This window comes from Guillardia theta (assembly GCF_000315625.1).
Source record: "Guillardia theta CCMP2712 unplaced genomic scaffold GUITHscaffold_75, whole genome shotgun sequence".
Classification (NCBI taxonomy): Eukaryota; class Cryptophyceae; order Pyrenomonadales; family Geminigeraceae; genus Guillardia; species Guillardia theta.
This window is the reverse complement of record NW_005434599.1, coordinates 21,918-41,938: the sequence shown is the minus strand read 5'-3', so window position 1 is coordinate 41,938 and position 20,021 is coordinate 21,918. Positions and strand designations below refer to the sequence as shown.

At 49.8% G+C, this 20,021-nt stretch overlaps 5 protein-coding genes across 5 annotated transcripts; 2 read left to right on the top strand and 3 right to left on the bottom strand.

Moving 5' to 3' along the window:
* Nucleotides 1-606: 606 nt before the first annotated feature.
* GUITHDRAFT_143421 (hypothetical protein) lies at nt 607-2,081 on the bottom strand (the record flags this gene model as incomplete). Its single annotated transcript, XM_005826340.1, has 2 exons — nt 607-987; nt 1,098-2,081. The coding sequence occupies 2 exons, from the start codon at nt 2,079-2,081 to the stop codon at nt 607-609; spliced, it is 1,365 nt and encodes a 454-aa protein (XP_005826397.1).
* Nucleotides 2,082-2,600: 519 nt separating this feature from the next.
* On the bottom strand, nt 2,601-3,505 carry GUITHDRAFT_143420 (hypothetical protein; the record flags this gene model as incomplete). The annotated part of the gene is made up of 5 exons (XM_005826339.1): nt 2,601-2,834; nt 2,887-3,042; nt 3,110-3,193; nt 3,269-3,349; nt 3,455-3,505. 5 exons carry the CDS (start codon nt 3,503-3,505, stop codon nt 2,601-2,603), a joined length of 606 nt encoding a protein of 201 aa, XP_005826396.1.
* Nucleotides 3,506-6,842: 3,337 nt separating this feature from the next.
* Nucleotides 6,843-7,623, bottom strand: GUITHDRAFT_154408 (hypothetical protein). Its single transcript, XM_005826338.1, has 2 exons — nt 7,037-7,623; nt 6,843-6,989 (listed from the first exon to the last, which is right to left on the bottom strand). Exons 1-2 carry the CDS (start codon nt 7,579-7,581, stop codon nt 6,917-6,919), a joined length of 618 nt encoding a protein of 205 aa, XP_005826395.1. The 5' UTR covers nt 7,582-7,623; the 3' UTR covers nt 6,843-6,916.
* A 2,141-nt stretch (nt 7,624-9,764) lies between these two features.
* On the top strand, nt 9,765-9,947 carry GUITHDRAFT_76332 (hypothetical protein; the record flags this gene model as incomplete). Its single annotated transcript, XM_005826337.1, has 1 exon — nt 9,765-9,947. A coding segment is annotated over one exon (183 nt), but the record flags the coding sequence as incomplete, so codon positions are not given.
* Nucleotides 9,948-15,876: 5,929 nt separating this feature from the next.
* GUITHDRAFT_114374 (hypothetical protein) lies at nt 15,877-16,987 on the top strand (the record flags this gene model as incomplete). Its single annotated transcript, XM_005826336.1, has 5 exons — nt 15,877-16,186; nt 16,235-16,333; nt 16,391-16,527; nt 16,584-16,678; nt 16,753-16,987. The coding sequence occupies 5 exons, from the start codon at nt 15,877-15,879 to the stop codon at nt 16,985-16,987; spliced, it is 876 nt and encodes a 291-aa protein (XP_005826393.1).
* Between the last annotated feature and the right edge of the window lie 3,034 nt (nt 16,988-20,021).

Below are 20,021 nucleotides of genomic sequence, written 5' to 3'. Positions count from 1 at the left end.
CCTCCTGCTCCTCCTTACTCCTCCTCCTACCTCCTTCCTCCCTCGTACCCCAAAGAGAAAGAAAAGTTGAGTTCATCATGATCCCTCCGCGGCGTCGTGGAGATCCTGCTGGAACTCTCCCCAGATACGTCAAAGTCAAAAGTGCAGCAGCTTCTGAACCCCTGCAGAGTTTTAGATACACCTTTTTTCCTCCTCCTCCTCCTCCCCCTCCTCCTCCTCCTCCTTTTATCTCCTCCTCCCCCTCCTGCCTCTTCCCCCCTCCTCCTCCGACTTCTGTCACTCCTCCCCCTACCTCCCTCTTACCATGTCCGTGCGCGCCTCCCTCCCACTGGCCCTCGTAGCAGCTTCCGTTGGGGGTGACAATCTTGACGAGTTTTCTCTTGGGGTTTTCAAAGATCTGTGAGTCTGTCGTGCTGTCAGCGAGCAGGAGGAGGGAGAGGGAGAGGATGCTGATACCCAGATAGTCTGTTTCCGCTTCCTTCGCGTCTGCAAGAACTTGCAAGATGCACTGCGAGAAGAGTTTACAGGAAGGAGGAGAAAGAGGTGCAGACAGCAGAAGCAGGGAGCCCAGGTGAAGTAGTAGGAAGAGGAGGAGAAGAAGATTGTTCAGATGGAGGAGCAGCATAAAGATAAGATAGAGTGTGAGAAGGAGGAGGGTCGAACCGAGACGGCTCGATGGCTCATGTTTCCCTTGAGCATCTCAAGCTTATGATTGAATGCTTCCTTGGCTTTCATGAGCTCCTCGTAGTCGCTGAGAGAGAAAACTTTCTGACGCGCCCTCAGATAATCTTCTAGCTCCTTCTCGCTCCTCTTCTTCCAATCCAGGTACTCCTCCCGCTCCTTGCGGAGCCTGACGCTGTCAACCTGGAGTTTGATCTCCATCCTACGTATCGCAGCCTCCTCCTCGTCGTCGATGACTCCGTCTTTCTCAGCTGCCTCTCTCAGCTCCTGCAGCTCGCTCTGGTTCTTCTCAATCACGGCTTCAGCCTGATCAAACAAGTTAGAAAGGTGGGAATGGATTGGAGGAGGAGGAGGAGGAGGAGGAGGAGGAGGAGGAGGAAGGGCGTGCTATTGAGTGTTGGGCAATGTGAACTCACTCTTTCAAATTCAGCCTTTTCTTTCATCACTCGCGCTTGAGCCTCGTCAGCTTCTGACTTCTCGATCTCGATCTCCAACATGATCTTCTCCCATTTCCTACGAGACTTCTGCACCTCATGATCTCTTTCTTTCACCTCGTTTTCCTCTCGCGAGATCTTGATAGCAACGAAGTATCTTGTCACCGTGTTGATCTTGTCGAGGATTTGCAGGAACACATCGGTCTTGAGCTCTCGGTACAGCCGGTTGAAGCGCGAGATGTCGACCTCAGTCGACTTCTCCTCCTCCGCCGGCGCAGAACCCTCGTAAGACAGGCGCATGAAGCATGACTGGAACTGTCGAAGGTCCTCGTACAGAACTTCCGGCTTGTATCGCTGCATCGCCTGCGCGTCTCGCTCTCGCACGGGTGTCTTCCTCAGCGCAGGAGAACTTCTAACGATCCTCTCAAAGTTGCGCGAGGTGGAAGGACGGGAGGGAAGTAGCAGCCAGGGCCCAGCAGGACGCGAAGCCATGCCCTTGCTCAAGTCCACCTGGAAGTCCTCCAGTCCAGCCATGCAGGTGTGCCCCACCCTCCCGTACCAGCTCTTGCTCGCGACAGCTCGACGATGAGTTGGGTAGCAGTAGCCGCCTGACCGCAGGAAGATCTTGTCTCCTCCTTGCCTGACATCGAACAAGCTCGACGTGCTCAAGGCGTCGTTCCACTTTTCAGCTGTCATGTTGCCCCTGCTCAGCTCGTTTTCTGCGTAGAGCCTGCCAACCTCTGAAGCGCTCAAGTGGCCGTGAGGAAGAGCAAGGCGAGAAGGACGAGACGGAAGGTCTTGAGAGTTCAGCAGGAGAGACGCGAGGTCGTCGACTTGTGAACTCTTCCTCTTTGAACTTCTCAAGTTCACCATCGCGGGCATCAGATACTTGACCTTGTTGAATCCTCTCCTCCAGAGTTGCTGCGCCCTGGTGAACCCGCTGCGATCATCCGAGTTGACAGACATGGCGGAGACTTCCTCCTGTCCTGTCCTGTCCTGTCCTGTCCTGTCCTGTCCTGTCCTGTCCTGTCCTGTCCTGTCCTGTCCTGTCCTGTCCTCTGTCCTCTACTTCACTGCTCCCGGGCCCCCATGCTTTCTCTGGGCCCTACAGCCTAAACCGCACCAACGGGATATTGAAACAAACAAGGACAGCAAAAGCGAGCTATCAGATCTACTAGTGAAACACTTCTGCCTTATTGATAATCCTATCAATATCACAAGGCATCGGGTTTATCAGGGGTTGAGTGAAGGTATTAGTTATGTCCGGTCGGTGAGGTTGAGTGGGGTTTGGTGTCTTTCTGGTCTCTTATTATTTATTATTGTGCCTGAGGCAGAAAGAGTGAATTAGAAGCTTTCCTAGCAGTCCGCGATGTAACTGCCCTTTCTTCAAGCCTTTGCTGATCAATGTGCGGGTCCAGTTTCATGATTGGTCGTCCGGCATTACTAAGTTACTAGCTAGGTGCAGCCCTGCCATGATAGGCGCGCCTAACATGCCCCGGGCCCGGCCCCCGGCCCGTCCGACTGGCCGGGCCGGCGTCCTGACGCGGCGTCGGAGCCCCCGGTCAGCGGTTCAGGCTCAGCCGGCGAATCAGGAGGCAGCCCGGCACTGCGGCACTCAGCCGCAGACTTTTGGCCGTGACCGCCGGATACCTCAGTGAGAAGTACTTGGTCAGGGTCAATGACTTCCAGACTGGAGTCAACCGACTGCACGTCGCCCAGCTGGTGCCAACAAGACACGAGTAAGAGACTTGAGGGAAGAAATCATTCACACCTCGACGTTGATAATGTTGGAGGCAACTTGAACGCCTTGCTGCTGTGAGGCTGTTCGCTCTTGCTCCTCATCCTCACTATCCACAATGATGATGCATTCCTCCCTCTTGCGCTTTCGCTCGTTCTGAGCATTTGACTCTTTCTTCTCTTTGACATCCTGTTCATCAGTTTCTTAGTGTTTGCCCCTTTGCTTTCCTCTTCTTTGACTTTTGCTCATTTCTTACCACGTGAGATTCTTCTTCTAGTATTATCACTTCTTGTTCTTCTTCTCTGTGCTCGAGGCGTCGTGTGCAGCAGTCGCAAACATGCTGCATATTACTCGAGTCATTCAAAATGAATTTGACTTCAAAAAGTCTGCACAAGAGCACCCGACCAAAACTTACCTCGTCGTAGTAATATTCGGCCCATCCTCTGGCCTTGCTACACTGAAAAATGTCCGAGTCATTGACTCCACAGGATGTTGACTGATAGCAAAATTCTCCACTTACATTCTACAGCAGCAATTTTCGGCAGTGACAGTCAAAACAACAGGTCAGCAACTCATGAAGCTGAGCATGTGACAAACTCACACAACACTTTGTCGGATACCAGCAGATGGAGAGTTTGAGATGTAACGACATGTGCAAGCAAGATGATATCAGATGAGGGTCTCTCACCCCAACTCCATCCCATACTCACATACTATCCAGCGGCATGAGTTACCCCATCCAAGCCCGCGACACAAAATCCAGAAACAAGAGAGTCAGATGCATGTCCCCTTAACACTGCCACCCCATCCCATACTTACATCCTGTCATGCCCCGACGCGCGTCCCGTCCGCCAAGCCCCAAGTGCGTAACACAAAATCCAGAAACAGAATAGATCAAATTCATCTCTCTCTCTCACCACCACCCATATCAAACTTACATACTATCAAGCCCGTCGGCAAGTTCCGTCCCAAGCCCCATGTAAACAACCAGATATGTCAGACATGACTTTATCTCAGGTACCCAATCCCATCCCATATCGTACTTACATACTAGCAAGCGCAAGCCCCGGTCGCAAGCCCATCCCAGCGAGTGATGCAAAATACGAAAACAAATATCAATTATGCTCCAAGTCGTTTCCTCTACTCGTGAGAAAATTCCTTCACCGGGCAAATCTTCTCTTCATCAATAGATACATGTTCTTCCTCCCTTGTTCCACAATATGTGCAGGTGACATCGTCCTTTGAGTTTGCGGTGAAGGTCTGGACAAAAAGGTGTAAATCATCAGCGCAATATGCAGTCACCACCCATCCATCCCATCCCATATCGTACTTACACCCTGTTATGCCCCGCACGTCCGCCAAGTCGCAAGTCCAGAATATACAATCCCGAAGCAAGACATGTCAGATTCATACCCTTCTCTCGCCATCCCATCCCATCCCATCCGCCCCCATCCTGCACTATACTTACATACTAGAAAGCCCCGTCGCGAGTCCCATGCCGCCCCAAGTCCACCACACAAAATCCAGAGATAAAATGGTCAGATTCACATCAAACTCTCACTCCAACCCCATCCCATATTGCACTTACATCCTATCCAGTCCAATGGCGAGCCATCCCAGCGTATGACACAATACGAAAACAATCATCAATGATGCTTCAAGTCAAGTTCTCTATGAGAAATTCCTTTACCGGGCAAATCAGCTCATCATCAACATGTTCGCCTTCGCCTCCATCACAGTACATGCAGGTGTAATCGTCGTCCATATCAAAGGTCTGGACAATAAGATACGATTCATCAGCTCGATCTGCAGTCTCCATCCCCCGTCTCATCCCATACTTACACACTGCCATACCCCGTCGCGAGTCCCGTCCGGCAAGCCCCGATTCCGGAGTACACAATCCAGAAGCAAGACATGTCAGAGTCATACCTCTCTCGCCACCCCACCCCATCCCATACTTACATACTATCCGATCCCAGCACGAGTCACGCCGCCCGGACACCAAACCCGTAACAAAAGGTCCGAAACAAGAAAGGTCAGACTCATACCCCTCTCTCATCCCATCATCCCATCCCATATCGTACTTACACCCTATGTAACCTCGTCGCGAGTCCCGTCCGCCAAGCCCGGCCCAAGCCCAGAAGCAAGACATGTCAGAGTCATCATTACCCTTCGTAGTCTCGCCACCCCATCCCATCCCATTGAAGGATTCCATCCCGTCGAATGATTCGCCCATCCCATCCCATCCCATCGAATGATCCCATCCCATCCGCTCCCATCCTACACTATACTTACATACTAGAAAGCCCCGTCGGGAGTCCCATGCAAGCCCCAAGTCCGCCACACAAAACCCAGAGATAAAATATTTCAGATCGCACTTTCCCTCTGCTCTCCCATCTTATATAATGCTGCCTTACATGCTATCCGAAGTCCCGTTGCGAGCCCATCAAAGCAACCGATTGAGAAAGCAAGGACCATGTCAGATCCTTTTCTGTTTCTGAATTCCTACTTATACTCACCGACTTAACGACAACAACATTGTACCATCGACATTTGAAAAGCAAATATTAGATGGAAGAACAATAAGCGGCAGTCTGATTACACAGGTGGTGCCTTTGTATTTTCCAGGAACAATCTCGATCTAAAGCATATCAAGTCAAAGGCAGTGAGAGATCCCACCCACCCATTGGTACCATTTCTCAGACCCCATCCCATCCCATCCCATCACTACCATCACTACAATCCCATCCCATCACTACCATCACTACCATCACTACCATCCCATCCCATCACTACCATCCCATCCCATCACTACCATCACTACCCTCCCATCCCATCACTACTATCCCATCCCATCACTACTATCCCATCCCATTACTACTATCACTACTATCCCATCCCATCACTACTATCACTACTATCCCATCCCATCACTACCATCACTACTATCCCATCCCATCACTACTATCACTACCCTCCCATCCCATCACTACCATCACTACTATCCCACTATCCCACATCCCATTTTGTGGTCGCTCACATCGCAATCTTTGCACTTCCTCCGGTAGGTAGTGCGCATTTTCAAATGTTGCAAGCCTATTAAACCCTACCCCACCTCACTGTCGATGCAAAACAATCCTACCCCTGATCCTACCCCCATTCATTCCACCTAATGGGGGGGATGCCAGCCACATTTGACTACCCCCCACCCCATCGGGCTCAGAGGACCAAAAAGTCAGAGCAGGGTGCCTGTTGGGCCAGGTCACGGTACTCATATCAGGTCCGCCTCGGAGCTTTATTCTACTCACAGATTCCATGAGGATTGGTTTGGTTTCCAAGAGTGCAAACAATATGATAAAATATCATCGCTGTTGATAATGGGCGGAGAGTGGGGATGTTTGAGTGTCCGATCAAATTATGTATGTAGTGTGCATGTATTGCTCGCATGCATTTGCGTGCGGTTTGTACGAGAAATGGTTATGAAATGAATGGTTTAATTCTCAATGTATTGCATCTGATGAGCAGTATCTTTGTCTCGGATATTGTGGGATGAGTTGGAGATTGAAATGCGGTTTTTGATTCTTTTGTCAGTTTTGAAGGGCGAGTTTATCGTCGAAGTTCCCGGCACTCTGGTGAGCAGGTTGAGAGCACATCAAACACAGTACTGGGTCCTCATAGCATACACAGAGCGAATGGGAAAAAGTTTAAGATAGGCAAGTTTGAAACTCCTTCCTTGCTTGAGCTCTCCTCTCGTTGCCTTCGAGATCGCCCACCCGCGTTAAGGCTAGGGATGTCGCAGGACCGGAAGCCTAAGGGATTCCTGATGGGACGATTGAAAGGTCTCTATCAAAAAACTTCAGGCAGATTGGGCTAGATGATGAGTTCCTGAGCCCCAACTCTTGTCCTGAAGATGGAGTGTGGACCACTACATTGCAGGATTTCTTTCTGATTTGCAGCAAAATCGCCGTCGGAAGATGTAGGGTAATGAGCCTGAGAAAGGAACTTCATTGCTAATGGACATTGAACCCCTCAGGGGCTATGACAATAGTGCTTTTCGCACCCATCAATCTGTGTCTCTCCATCCTTGTCCATACTCGACAGGTTCATATCCCGTGTGCTTGTCACCCTCCCACTTCCTGAAGAACAAGAATCAGTTCTGTCAAGCAGCAAAGCAACCACTCACCCTCTTCCATCAGTCCAATAGTTCTCCTGGTACTTGAGGGGTTTCAGCTTTCCAAACCAAGACCCATCTCGATTCCTTTGGTGGCCTTGGGCATTCTTAGCATTCTTAGCATTGTTGATGGCGTTCAGGTAGCCTTTGTCTTTCATTCCTTGGATCGACTTGTGAAACTGCTCCTGAGCTTCTTGAATCTTCTGCTTCTTCTCCAGCTTCTTCTTCAAGAAGCCGAATGGGTCGTTGTTTATGTAGACGTCTTTCCTGCTTGGCGACATCGTGTTCTGCTTGGATATTGCTGGAGCCGGGACGGGAGCTGGAGCTGGAGCTGGAGCTGGCGCCGGAGTTGGGACTGAAGCTGGCGCCGGAGAAGGAGTGGAAGCAGGAGCTGGCGCCGGAGTTTTCACTTCCTCTTTGTCCCGCTTGGGTTTTTCCCTGTAGACATCTCGATCGGAGATGATCTTGTAGATGTACCTGACTTCCTTCTTCACCTCGTCCTTATTGACCAGCCCCAGGCTCTCCCTACTGAAAGCTTCTATCGCCGCCTCTGACATCGTGTCGTTGAGAGTAGAGCCGTGTAGATATTTGACTTGATCCGAGGTGTCTGGCCCATTGTACAAGACCTCCAGCTGCCAGTTCTCAGCCAAGTTCCTCCACACCACCGACAGGAAGTGATATCCTGACGCTAGGCTGACCTCCGTGCGAGCAAAGACTTGCTGGTCCTGGCCCTTGACCTGAAGTTTAGAGACTCCATCGACATGCAGCTGCATTTGCCCTACAGTCTTGATCATGAAGGTGTATGCTCCAGCTTTCTTCACCTGAAACCAGCCCATGCACTCGACAGTGAGGGCAGTCAAGTTGTTAGGAAGAGAGTCTGAGTAAGTTTCACGGCTTGTGTAGTTGATGACGGGCAGCAGGACGGTTGAAAGAGGAGTATCCGACACCCGATGCTTTAGCTTGTGGGAGGTCTTGGCCGTCTCAAAGTTGGAGCACTGAAACCCATCAACGACAGGGAAGCCGACTTCATCGCGGGCTGGCTCCTCAACGATAACTCGGACAGTATTGTTTTCAACGGGCTGAATGATTTCGGACACGTTCCATTGTGGCACAAAGGGTTGTACACCATAGATAGAACCGGATTGATGGAAAGCAAGGATGTTGGAAGCTTTGCCGTCACTCTCGATCTTCCATGTCGCGTCAAGCACTGGATCCTGATGGTGACTGTACATGACGATCTGCATGTAGTGATACCCCGTCTTCAGCCTCGCGGACCCGATCTGCGTGCCTACGTCGTGATGTGAAGGGTCATCGATCACAATGAGCCCGTCGATGAGCAAGCGAACGCTGCCCTTGGAGCGGAGGAAGAAGGAGTAGTCCCCGGAGACAGAGACAGGGATCATGCCTTGGAAGACGACGAGGAGGTTGCGAGTATCGACGTCATCTCCAAGGAGGCGCTTCCAGTCGTTATCGTTGTTGAGCTGTAAATCTGTCAAGGTTCCGTCAAATTCAGGATTTGACATCATGAATGTGTCGAATGATTTTGAATCTGATTTGTAGTTGTTATAGATGAAGAACTTGAAACCTTTCTCCAACCCCAAGGTGCCAGGCTGAGGAAGTTCAGCTGCACTAGAAGATTGCTCCGCCTGATTGTCTTTGGCCGATGACGCGTTGAGGTGCAGGCCGCTCAACGGCTTCTGCTTTTCGTCTGTTGAAGGACCCGCCCACCTTGCAGTCAGCACTGGATCCTGATGGTGACTGTACATGACGATCTGCATGTAGTGATACCCCGTCTTCAGCCTCGCGGACCCGATCCGCGTGCCTACGTCGTGATGTGAAGGGTCATCGATCACAATGAGCCCGTCGATGAGCAAGCGAACGCTGCCCTTGGAGCGGAGGAAGAAGGAGTAGTCCCCGGAGACAGAGACAGGGATCATGCCTTGGAAGACGACGAGGAGGTTGCGAGTATCGACGTCATCTCCAAGGAGGCGCTTCCAGTCGTTATCATTGTCAAACCTGATGTCGTAGAGTGGTGCATGGACAGGCCGCAGCTCGTTGGTTTTTATCTCACGCTTGAATGGACTCTCAAGCACTTTTGCATGTTCCATGAAGAAACCTTTTCCGAACCCGTTGGCATTAGGTGAAGCCAGGTTCTTGTAGGTTGGGTTCGCAAATTTATCGCACTGATTCTTGCTGTTGAAGCTGTTGCTGTGAAACGGTTTGCATCGCTCATCGCCTCCTTTTGAACAGTATTGCTGAGAATTGCTTTCATAGCAAAATCCTTTCTTGTTCAGAAATGGACAACCCCCGTTTTTGAGGGAAAGACGACAGTTCTCCATTTTGCAAAATCTTAGATCCCGATCACTCTTGCTTCTCTGATATCTCTCACAGTAGTACGTGAGGTACAGAGGCTGAAGCAGTTGCTCACAGAACTTCTGTTGTTGTTTGGAATTGATCTGTATACACCGATCATCGTCCTTTCCATCATGCTTGCAGTATTTCTGACCATCCACATTATAGCAAATTTCTTCGCTGTTAACGAAATGGCAAAGAGAATGCTTTTCTGCAAGTTTACAACTAGCCTTGACACATGTACGGTAAGAGTCACTTGAATTGGTCTGGATGTACGGAATACAAGCATCGATGACTTGCAGAGGTACAACCTTGGGCTCAGGTTCCTTGGGCTCAGGTTCCTTGGGCTCAGGTTCCTTGGGCTCAGGTTCCTTGGGCTCAGGTTCCTTGGGCTCAGGTTCCTTGGGCTCAGGTTCCTTGGGCTCAGGTTCCTTGGGCTCAGGTTCCTTGGGCTCAGGTTCCTTGGGCTCAGGTTCCTTGGGCTCAGGTTCCTTGGGCTCAGGTTCCTTGGGCTCAGGTTCCTTGGGCTCAGGCTTTGGCGGTGGAGGAGGTTCAACATGAGGAAATTTGACCATGTGGGGATCTTGCCCGCAATGTGCCATTCCTTGCCAATTCGACAACAAGTAATTGTATCGCCTGTCGTCAGGACCCTTGTGTCTGACCATCATCCTGGATGTAGTGTAGAGCTCTGTGATCACAATCGACATGTTGTATGCTCCTGGGACTAGATCAACACTCTGACACTTCTTGATGCCTCCAGGATAAATCATCTGCAGAATCTGTGCATCTCCAAACACAAACGTCGCTTTGGATGCTGATTCAATACAGAAACTGTGGGTTCCACCTTTCATGATGTATTTGATCCCGCTGGCTACCACAAAAATGTTTTTCAGGTGTTCAAAATGCAGCCTGCTTTGAATGGTGTTGCCCAAATAGAAATCCATCCTTCTTGACCTTTGCGCGAGGACAGGCTTCGAGATCAATTCAGGCATGAACGAAAAGTTGAGATACCACTTGATACACCACGCACTCTCACAATTGCACTCCGGAGGGGTCTGTGCATGACACGTAGACTTATCGAAACCAGATGAAGGTATGACAATCGCCATGCCGTTGGTGTCGGGCCCCCTGTACGTCGCTTTGAACGACATCTTCTGCCCGTAGCGGCTGATAACCGTCACCGAGACATTGTAATCCCGCTGCTGGCACATGACAGTCCTACACTTGAGGTTTGGCTTGAATGATCCCGGGTAATACAAGATGCGACGGCCATCCAGACGAATCGAGCCGTGAGAGTCCATGCAGAACTCATATCTACCAGGTTGCTCAATGGGCAAGACACCGCTGAAGTAGCTTGCTAGAAGTATTCTTCGGTGAGGGACCATTGCCCCTTCCAGCTGATTCACAATCTCCGAGTCTAAACTGCTTGATTCGGCAGTTACAAGGATAGACTTGCTCCTGGAGCTACGATAGAACCATCCTCCGTAGGTAGAAGTCGTCAGAAACCAATTGGAGCACCACCGATTACCACTGTACACGATCGTATTGGCGATGGGAGGACGTATAAAGTCAGAAGCTCGGAGGAGCTTCAATTTGCCAAGCGTGTCTGGACCAGAATACTGCAGGGAGAAGGATTTGTCATAGCCTGAGAACAAGAGTCAGAATTCTTCACAATTTCAAAGAGGTTTGATACCATTTGTGAATCCAGAGACTCGGACAATGTGATACCCCTTGTTCAATGTCATTTCATTCGCTGCAGTACCTTGGGTCTCTTCCCCGTCTACCATTACCGAACTCAATCCAGTAGCCACAAACGAATAATTTCCGGTCAACTTCAGATGCAAAACTCCAGTTGCATGGAAATAGACTCCAGAAGCTGTCGGCCATTCTGGATCGAGGTCCTTGAAATCCATGTCATCACTGAAATCAATGTAGCGGCTATTTGCGACATGATTGCGTAGTTTGCCTTTAATGTCGGGAGTCGAGCTGAGATTCTTGTCATAGTAAAACGAAGAAACAACAAAGCCATGATTAGTATTTGATTGAATATCGCGGCCGGCAAAGTCGACTGTCGGAAGATCTCTAAAATAATTGTTTGTGTCTGGACCGCGATAACGAAGATGCAGAAACGCTCTGTTTTTCACAATCCAATAACTCATACGAAATGTGTGTATTCCAGATTCAAGCAAGATCCTTCCGTGTGAAGTCTTGCTACCGTGTTTTCCTTCAAGGTTGATAACATTCTTGCCGTCTACCCAGAATTTCGAACCATCGACCGACGTCAAATAGAAAGTGTAGTATCCGCCTAGATGAATGTAAAAACTTCCTTTGATGATGATTGCCGTGTACCCGACTGGAATTGAAGGATCTAGTGACTGAAATTGATAGAGGTTTTTCAAATCAATCTTTTTCATGATGGCTGCATTGGAGAATGGCACCAAGTTGTAGAGAATGTTTTTAGGAATTCTATCATGGGTCTCGTTCAAATGATAGAACCGTGCCGTGATACCTTGCTGAACTCTTGCGATGTGGAAACCCTCAAGAATTTTCAGGACTCCTTGGGTATCTGGGCCTTGCCACTTCAGCGTCCAACCTTTGGATTGCTTCACATTGAAGGCAAAATTTTCAAGGTGATGATACCCCCTAGCAAGGTACATCGAACTGGAATCTTTTGTCAGCGGCGTGCCATCAATCCAAAGGTTTGAATTCAAGTCGTAATTGACTTGGAAGACATATTCACCTTCATGTACCACGTAAATGATGCCTTCGCACCTCCCTGAGTAGTTTGATTTGGCTGCACTCTGCAGTGCTTTCAATTCTTCGGGGGTTTCAAACTGGATCTGAGGAACTGTCATACGCGAGAAAGCATCTAGTTTGCGAAGGGTCCGCACTCCGACGGAAGAATCAGACGTCTCGATGAAAGAAAGAGTAAAACCATGCTCAAGTGCCGCCTTTTTGGGCTCTTTTGGTGCGAGAGAACAATGGCTGCCAACCAGATAGTGCATTCCGTTTCCAGTATCTCTTCCTCTCCAGGACAACTGCAACAGGTTGTCCTTGCGAAAACCAGTTACCCACTTGATCTCAATGGTATGCATTCCACTTGCAAGGAAGATGTTGAAGGACTTGATTCTTTTTGACGGAGACAGTTCAAACAACGTAGTTCCATCAAGTCTAAGGTTTGCATATTGTCTTGTGAACATACGAAAATAGTATGATCCCTCCATCCTAACATTGATTACTGCACGAATCTTGACTCCAACCTTTTGCTGTGTCGTGTCGATGTCTAGCAAAGATTGCAGAAGATTGTTTTTGATATACGTCTTGTCGATTGGGAAAGACAGGTAAGGATCTTCGGGCCAACTGCCACTAAGTCCCTCGGTGCTTCCGGGTAGCAGATAGAAGTGCGCGATGGTCCCAGAAACGAGATACTGTCCTAAAGGACACAGGTTCTCATTCAAGGCAATCCAATCCACGTCGACTGACTCATGCTGCCCTCGATTCGACGATCTGTCTGCAAACTCTTGCACACACACTTTAAATTTGTCGTTGTCAACACCTTCGATCCAAGTGGTCAGCGGGGAGCTTTGATCAGACGAAGCAGGTTTGTTTTCTCTAACGGAGGCTTGAATAATGGGTGGGTAGATCCAGTAAGATTCGAAAGGTACAACGGCACATCGTGATCGTTGGCTTTCACTCCGCCATTTCCATCCTTCAATAGTTGTTGTTCCTGAGAACCGACAATAATTAGGGCATGGTAATTGAAATTGCAATCAAATTACCATCCATTACATTCTTGGGAACTTCAACCCATGCGATGTATGATACAATAACATCTGTCTTGAGGTTTTGCTTCTTTTCCAAACCTATGCACAGCGTTCCCCCGGAAGGGGTCAGCTCTTGCCACCATGAGGTAATCAAGTTAGGGGTTTTCGGGTTAGCGACATATTGGGCACTGTCGATGACTCTTGGTCTTTGAGGAAACGAGGGACTGAACTCGACTTTCTTACACTGACTGTTGCCTTTAGCAGCCTCGAATCTGCATTGAAGTCAGCAGAATTTTCTTGACGGGTAGAGCATACCGAATGTTTCCGGCTCGTGATCCTTGGAAAGGCGAGTCTGTGAATGCAAGGTATGACGCCTGCAGTCTCCGATCAAAATAACTATTTCTGTTTTTGAGGCCTCTTGAATTGGTTTTCTGAATGCACGTCGTGAAGTTCTCATCGCTGAGGTCCTGCACCCAGGCGGTAGTGGGCTGCTTTCGACTGTAGACATCATTGTCTCGAATCGAAGTCTCAGTGAAGCAAGGGGTCACGATGACGTTGAACTTCCCCGATGCTTCAAACGTAAAATCAGAAGAGATGCACTGTTGAAAACCATAGGAGGTGGGAGCTTGAGCATACCTGAAACAAGAAAAACAGTCATAGCATTCCTTAACGAGGCGCGCTTGTTACCTCGTGACCAAACTTGCCTCTGCTTGTGAATTTTCAAACCGTGACAGACGACACTTCGTGTCGACTCGGGCATGAGAGCCGTGCAGGTTTCTGCGGGTTTCGCATGTCGTTCCATTCGTGTTATACAGAATTGGCACACAAAAGCCCTCCTTTGAGTCCGATTCCTGTTCAAAGATGAGGCGCACATGTGAACTTATCCTGTTGTTACCTTCGACTGCATGCAAAGCTCACAACTTTGCACTTTGCTGCATGAATCAACAGTTTTTCGCTCTGAAATCCGTTCGCACAGTCCTGGAAATTTCGAGTTGACAAGGCCTACTGATTGCCACTCTCTTCCTTCAGCATTCCCGAAGGCAACGAACTGTGCATGTCGATTAGATTGGTCAGGGTGATCGTCATTTTCTGGAACCTGATTTGATTGTTCTGGTTGACCTTGAGACCAACTTCTGTATGAAGAGTTTGAGCCATCGAGCCAGAAAAATGAATCGAACGGTCCAGTGCGAACAAGCCCAATGTAACCTGTATTACATGAGCTTGTTGTAACAAAAAATACAAACGAAATGAGATACAAGGAGGTTTGGTGCATAGCTTAGCAACATTCTCTGCCTGCGTCTGAAAGGGAATGGAAGTGACTTGGACTAGTTGCAACTCTCAAGGTGAAAGTCGCACCTCGTCTTCAAGAGTCACTAGCTCTCCCCCTTTCAACAAGCATTCCCTGCGTACTTGAAAGAATTCTCCCGCTGGCACAAGAAAGTACTTCTTGCCACCGTACAAGGTCGAGGCCAACTGCTACCATTTCAGTTCTCATCAGACCACTGTCACGGCTCGATAGTCCTTGATATCAAAACAGTTAAGAGTTGATTCATACCTGAAGGTTCAAAACTCTCTTTGCCATCTCAAACAGATCAGTGCTCTCTGATCCCTGCCATGACCCATGCAGTCAGCACTGGTTCCAACCTCAAGATTAACGAAATTACATCAGCAGGTTGCGATCCTTGTTGAATGACCATTGTGAGAGCAACAAGTGTGATGCCGAGAGAGACAGCAAGGATCAGTCTTGCTTTCTTGGAAGCGATTTCCCTTCCACTCATTTTGTACTCGATTGATCTCAGGGAACGCCGGGAGTCTGGAGTCACAGTGTGTGCTTGAACTGGTCTGGTTTCGGTCGTGGGGTTCTTGGATCACGTTGGCGTGACGAGCTCAAGTCGGGTTCACCTTCCTCCTTCACTTCAGCTCCTCCATAGCTGCGACACTCCGCATACCAGTGTGCCGCCCGCCATGCCAGGTCCTAGGTTCCCGAAATAGAATTTGCAGAGACCGGACCGTCGTACAAAAAGACAGCAATTGATAACTAAGAGGATTTATAGCAAAAGGTGAAGGCAGAAATTTGGGAAGGCAGTAATTCACGGACCCCAATTTTGACTTGAGAATTCTGAGGTAAATGAGGGGTGGGTGATGTTTCCGTGATCTCCCCCCAATATCACCGTGATCGCTCCTCGAGTTTTACCCCTGCATGAGTAGCAAAAATGCTGAAGGGGGTAGTTATACAGGAAATCAGGAGGGTGGGGGTGGTAGCGTGACGAGGAGCGGGCGGGAGGGAGGTGGGAGGTGGGGGGAACAGGGTGCAGGGGGGGAGTGGGGAAGGGAACGAGAGTCAGGGGAGGCTGCAGGAGGAGAAAGACAGGGGACGTGACGAGTAGGCGAAGAAGATGGAAAAGCATTGGATCCGATGTTACACAGAAGCCAGCAAGTGCCGCACAGGTTTGTTGGAAGCAAAGCATTACGCCCGATCGGCATCAGGGCAAATGTACTCCAGTATTGTAGGCAGAGTCACGATGCTGATTTGTTTGTGGGAGAATCGAGTGCAAACGGTAAAACATGCACACCGCTATTTCTTCGATCTGTTGAGATTTCCCAGATCGTGACTGCCGCGTGTAAACTAAGATAATTTCTAACCATCGTCCTAACGATGAGAAGATGCTTGCTCCTTGTAATCTTGACCTATTCTCGTCGAGGAGTGTTTCAATGTGACGACAACCAGAAGATCAAATGTGCCGCAAGCTGACTGTTTTGTATGTAGTGGTTTCGTGCTCGGAGAGACTGATGATCAAGGGTATCGATGACGTCGGAAGATTTTACACCTGCCATGAAGAGCTGTTGAGGGTCCAGAATGAAAACAGGGAGAAGTGGTATGAGGCCAATCGAGAATGGTGGGTTACGGGGTATGGTGGCACAACAGATTCAGAGGCTATGGTGGGAGATGATGATGGAGAAGAAGATTGCATAGAGAGTTTGCGCTTCCTGGATCGAATGCTTGAAAAGCATCCAGGCAAAACCTTGGAAACAGCAATAGATGCAGGTTGATCTGCATGAACAAGCGCTTGCCTCTTTCTCACTGTGAAGAAAGGTGCTGGAGTCGGTCGAGTGACCAGAGCTGTGCTGCTGCGGCGATGCAAGCGAGTGATGCTGATAGAAGGCGACAGTCAATGGTCAAAACAATCAAAAAGTGAGCGCATGTTTGTGAACAGACAGCGAACCTTGACATGTTCACTTTCACTCCCAGTGTACCTTGGCAAGAAAAGGGCGATGAGATGCGAATTCAAATGTGCTCGTTTGGACGATCTCAGTCCATTGCCGAGCAATTCAGCAGACTTGGTGTGGATTCAGTGGACGCTGCAGTACTTGACAGACCAGGACGTGGTACTCCCTTTTGGCTCCTGTGAGGACAAACTTATGTCACTGACTCCTTCTGCTAGATCAAGTGCTTGGAGTCCCTCTCCAAGGGTCTCAGGAGACATGGATTTCTAATTGTCAAGGAGAACAGACCCTATGGGCACGCGAGGAATGACAGGTCCTCGAAAGCGAGCTTTGTCTTCTCTGCTCCTCTTGCTGTGTACCCACAGGACTCATTTTTTGCTTCCACAGGTTTCAGATGGACACGCCTGATGGGGAGAATGGGAGATACGACATCACGCGCACAGATGTGCATCACAGAATACTGTTTGAGAAGGCACTCGAAGTTTCTTTGGACACACCGCCTGCTGATTGCATTGTGCAGGCTGGACTAACCGTTGAGGATTCTGAGCTAGGTATGGAAACGTGTTCATACTGCCTCAGACCGAAGGACAATTCTAAGAGCGTATCCACAAGAAGCTCGTAACAAGTAAAAGTGCGTTTTATCCATTCAATGAAGATCGTTTGCGGCTTACATTGCCCAATTAAGTTGACTCCACCACCTCTCTATATAGTCCAATCATGTCTTAGTCGGTCTTTTCTAGTCAGTCGTGTGTGCCTTTGCCAGCTCAAGCTCCGCCTGAGTGAGACGCTCGCGCAGCTTGCGGTTTGCCTCCTTCAGTTTGTAGACCTGCTGTTTGGCCTCAAGACGATCTTGCTCGGCCTGGGCATGGCCCAGGGAAGCAGTCACGAGCTGCATCGAAACCCTCTCGAGCTCTGCAGTCATTTTCTCCAGCTCTTGACGCGAATTGTTCTGCGCATCCCCATTGGATTGTTGAACTTTCTCGTCTGACTGTACCTTGGAGTTGGCGACAGGCTCCTTTCCTTCCACCTGCTTGCGAATCTGTGCCAACTCGGCTTCTAGAGAGCCCTTCGCCTCGGTCATCTTCTCAAGGTGATTCTTGTACTTGGCTGACTTCTGCTTCTCGTGTTCCAAAAGCGATTCGAGCTCTGCAGTGTCTGCGTTTCCTTTCCTTTCCTCCTCCTTCCTCAGGGCTTCGTTGTTTGCTTTCTCGCCCTGCAGCTGCTTCTGGAGCGAATCCCTCTCTTCTCTAAGAGCTGACGCTTCCGACTTGAGCTGCTTGATCTCTGCCTTCAATCTTTCCAGCTCCGACTTCTCGACAGAACTCTTGGAAACTCCAGCTTCAAACTCATTCATAAGAGTGACGTACTGCTTCTCAGCGCGCTCGTTCTCCTGCAACAGTTCTTCCTGCACCTTCATGGCTGCCTCCAGGTCTGCTTCGAGCTTGCGGATGGTCGATGTCGCCTCTTCGAGCTCATCCTCCTTCTGCATCAGAAGCTTTTCAGTGTCTTTGAGATTCTCTGTAGTCCATTGCAGATCAGCCTTGGCGCTCAACAGCGCATCTTTCAGTTCCTGTATGTCTCCTCCGACTGCTGCAGACGCAGTAGGAGACAGAATATCGCTCTTGGCTGATTTCGGAGGTTTTTCAGGGGATTCTTCGTCCTCCTTTATCTCTACGTTGGCCTCTTCTTCGCCATCCTCGTCAATACTGTTCAATGACGTGTTGGTTGTTGCCTGGCTTGACGTCTCGATGTTCACGCTCGACATGTCCGACATGGCGTCGCCTTCGGACCCGCCCTTAAAGTTCTTCAACCACAGGCTCTTGATGTTCAAGGAGATGATGGCTGGCGCGTTGCTCTCGGAAACCTTCATGTTCAGCTTCACGTCTTCGTTGAGCCCTCTTGGATCAGTGTTGACATACTCGGCGAGGTTCAGGTACGTGGTTCCGATGCGCTTCTCCTTCTCCCGCATCGCGCGGGGGTTGATACGAATGAGAGAGATCTTGTAAGTCTTCTCGTCGAACTTCCCGGTCTGCATCGACTTGTACATGGTACACACCATCTTCATGACGCCATCTGAGGGGCTCGGCTCCGCCCTCTGATTCACCGCGAAGATTTCCTTGGTGCTCACAGCCTTAGCCCCTCGTGTGAGCATCAGACGGAGATGTTTGTACTTAGCCGGAAGCTGGGTCATGAGCTGAGTTGTAATGGTAACCTCAAATTTCAGAGGCTGCTGCGATTTGTTGTGGATGTGGAACATGGTGAGGAACGATTCCTTTGGTGTCAAGGAGATGTTCTGATGTAGTTGATCAAAGAAGATATGACGAATTCAAGGCAATCGTGTGAGCAGAAGCGATGACACAAAACCTGAATTGCTGAGAATTTGAAGTCCCCAGATTAGACTCGATTCAAAGAGCTCCTCCTTATCAAACAATGTGCTTCAATCGCTCCACACTTGTCACAATTGCTTCTGTATCCTCAAAGACACAAGTTAATCATCGATTTCACTTCTCTCTCACTTCTCTCCTGCTCCTCCCTTTCCTCCATTCTCCTCAGTCCATCCGCCTGCCGCCATCTCTGGCCTGTTCCCCTACCACCAACCCCTTCATCTACGAAAAGCAAAACACTACCGGTTATTAGAAGCCTAATAGTACCGGTCCGAACAACCCACCCTGTATGGGATGAGAACTTGAAAGGAATATTCCCCAACCTGAGAGGTTCAAACTTTCTCCTCAAGATGGTTGAAATTACAAAATAAAGAGCAAATAATCAATTTGAATGTCAATTCTGAATTAAATAGCCCCTTACGGCGAAATGCCGTTATGACCGTTGGATAGTTTTAGTCAAATGTTTCAAGGGCTCAGTGACGCGGGCCCAGTGTAGATGACTTGGCCGCCCACCATCGGGTGACCGAACGGCGGTGGCACATTCGCGCCGCGGCCCGGCCGGTCGGCCCGGGCGGGCCTCACCGTCTGTGACTGGCACTGGCAGTACCGTCGGTCAGAGACTCGTCGGACTGGCCGGCAACTTGAGTAGTGAACAGGCGGCGGCCGCGCGGCGGCGTGCCGGGCGTGACGGTCGGATAGTGACGGATCTTTCATGCCATTCAATGATTTAGGTTATCAGTCGCTCAGATCCTCGTCCCCCATGATGTGCGGCCTGCGAGGATCACTGGAAATGAGCCCCGACAGAAGCGAGAAGGCGGGAAGAGCGAGGACAAGGAGGCGAGGGAGGAGAACGGGTGAGAGACGAGATGGGATGAGAGAAGAGAGAGAAGAGATGGGATGAAGAGGTACCTCTCGTCAGAGTCCGAATCTGATGACTCGTGCTTGCTCTTCTTCGTTTCTCTGCTCTTCTCTCCACCGTTGGTCTTCCCCGTGCTTGTCGTTCCTTTTCCTGCCGCACCCTCGCGAGTCTGCGGAGCTTGTTCGCTTCCTGTAGAGACGTAAAACAAACGAGGAGAGGCAGGGAAGGGGCAGAGAGTGGGGAGGGAGGGAGGGGGAGGGAGAGAAGAAAATGAGAGATTGTAGAGAACGAGCGAGGGCTGGGAAAGGGCAAGGGAGACGGAGAAGAAGGCAGGAGAAGGTTGAGAGAAGGTGTGTGTGTGTGTGTGTGGTGGGGACGGGGGGGACGGGGGGTAGAGGAAAGGAAAGGAAGGA